Source organism: Rhinichthys klamathensis, unplaced genomic scaffold (genome assembly GCF_029890125.1).
Source record: "Rhinichthys klamathensis goyatoka isolate OS25496 unplaced genomic scaffold, OSU_Roscu_1.1 h1tg000752l_1, whole genome shotgun sequence".
In the NCBI taxonomy this organism is placed as follows: Eukaryota; Metazoa; Chordata; class Actinopteri; order Cypriniformes; family Leuciscidae; genus Rhinichthys; species Rhinichthys klamathensis.
Genome location: NW_026607159.1, coordinates 115,001 through 117,130, shown reverse-complemented (window position 1 = coordinate 117,130; position 2,130 = coordinate 115,001). Strand labels below are relative to the sequence as shown.

General features: G+C 39.8%; 1 protein-coding gene across 3 annotated transcripts in view; it reads left to right on the top strand.

Moving 5' to 3' along the window:
- Window positions 1-1,665: 1,665 nt before the first annotated feature.
- Window positions 1,666-2,130, top strand: part of trpm7 (transient receptor potential cation channel, subfamily M, member 7) — a 75,989-nt gene continuing 75,524 nt past the window's right edge. For 2 of the 3 annotated variants that reach the window (XM_056242784.1, XM_056242783.1), the window contains exon 1: window positions 1,669-1,882. In XM_056242784.1, the coding sequence (XP_056098759.1) occupies window positions 1,880-1,882 (3 nt within the window). In that variant the 5' untranslated portion in view covers window positions 1,669-1,879. Of the gene's footprint in view, window positions 1,883-2,130 lie in introns of all 3 variants that reach the window. The other variant, XR_008805777.1, reaches the window with a different exon arrangement.

Here is a 2,130-nt window from a genome sequence, read left to right as displayed (position 1 = left end):
GACTCAATGAATATAGATTTAATACATATTTATAAAAAAGAACAGTGAACACAAGTTTACACTCTTTAAACTCTTTTTAGTTTAGGTACACTTGGGTACATTGAAACTCTATATTTAAAATGCATACAATGAATAGACAGGGTTTTGATGCGAGATGAAACACTGATGCTGGAGATTGGACGAGTCGGCACAGATGCCTTGATCACACAGGATCCGCTTATTTTATGTTTAAGATAAAACACACATCAGATCTCCCAGCATCCGCTGTAACACACACGCCTATGAGCATGGAGGGAAACTAATGCCGGCTTTTGGGTGATATAGATAAATAAATATGGAAATAAATCGATTCGTGGCCTTTGAGAATCGATCTTGAATCGACCACATTTGGAACAAAAATGATTCATTGAAAAATCCATTTTTTTGCCCAGCCCTACTTTATATGTGGGTCACTTATGCATTTGCGTCATCAAAATAATAAGTGTTAGGTCCAGTGTAGTTTAGTGCTGATGTTGAACAACACGGGTACGGTGAGCACAGGTGTGGGGATGTGGCCAGGGGTAGGGGTAGGGTCAAAGGTCAGGGTTAGGGTCAAAGGAATAGTTCACTTCAAAATAAAAAAATTCTGTCATCATTTACTCTCCCTCAAGTTGTTTCAAACCTGTAAGAATTACTTTCTTCCGCTGAACACACAATTATTGTGAGGAATGTCGGTAACCAGACAGTTGATCCATTGACTTCCATAGTATTATTATTATTATTAAATATATAAGTACAATGTAAAAACATGTATTTACACAATAAGTGCATTGCATCAAAATATGGAAGCTTGTTTCCGGCACGGAATGAAAAATAACAATAATGGTAATTGCGACTTTTAATCTCACAAAATTGTGAGTTTATATCTCGCAATTGTTTTTGTTTTTTTAATTTACAGAAAAAATCTGAATTGTCAGATATAAATTGGAATTAAGAGAAAAGTTAATAAAGACACTAAATATAAACTGGTTAATTATTTATACATTCTTGGTAACACTTTACAATAAGGTTAATTCGTTAACATTCTTTAATGCATTTACTAACATGAACTAACAATGAGCAATACATTTGTTACTGTATTTATTAATCTTTGTTAATGTTAGTTAATACAAATCCAGCTGTTCATGTTAGTTCACAGTGCATTTAACTAATGTTAACTAATACAACCTTTGATTTTAATAACTTATTAGTAAATGTTTAAATTAATATTAACTAAGATTAATAAATGGTGTAGAAGTATTCTTCTTAGTTCATGTTAACTGAGGTAGTTAACAAATTAACCTTTGTAAAGTGTTACCACGAATGTGTAAATAAGGGACTTTATATTAAGTGTCTTTAATGCACTGTGAACCATCATGAACAGCTGTATTTTTATTAACTAACATTAACAAAGATTAATAAGTACTGTAACAAATGTATTGCTCATTGTTAGTTCATGTTAGTTAATACATTAACTACTGAACCTTACAGTAAAGTGTAACCACATTCTTCATGTGAAACACTGCGTTCATGAGGTGTGCTAAGATAACATTAAACGTAGCCTGTAGGTGTCAGTGATCCCGACGCGCCGCGCGCTCCGCCCCGGTCATGTGACGCGCCGCGGGCGTTGACTTCACTGACTCAGCGGGAGGGACGGGCTCGAGCGAAGCGTCACGCCGCGTCAGTCTGGACTCGGAGTCGCACAATTATGAAAAATCCACCTTCCGCTGGAGCTTCAGCGGACGCACACGAATCCCTCCGCCGCCACCGGGCTCTCCTCCCGCGGCTTCCCGAGACGCGACGCGCCGATAGATGGCTAGACACCCTGGGTCGCGACGCGTGAGTCTGAACGCTGAAGAGAATGGTACGGATCTTTTCTAGTGTTTATGCGTGGCACACTGACGCTGACTCTTGCTGCATGAGAGGAACGCGCTTGACAGGCGCTGACGCGAGGCGTTGCGTCGCGGCGCTCCTGCTCGTGGTGGTTCACCGCTAGAACCCTGTCCGGTACCGGAGCGTCTGGAAACACCTGGCGTCGCGTTCACACAGCAGAACGCACCGATCGTGTGCGTTCACATATTTAAAGCCTCCGTTGAGTAAACGGTTAGCATA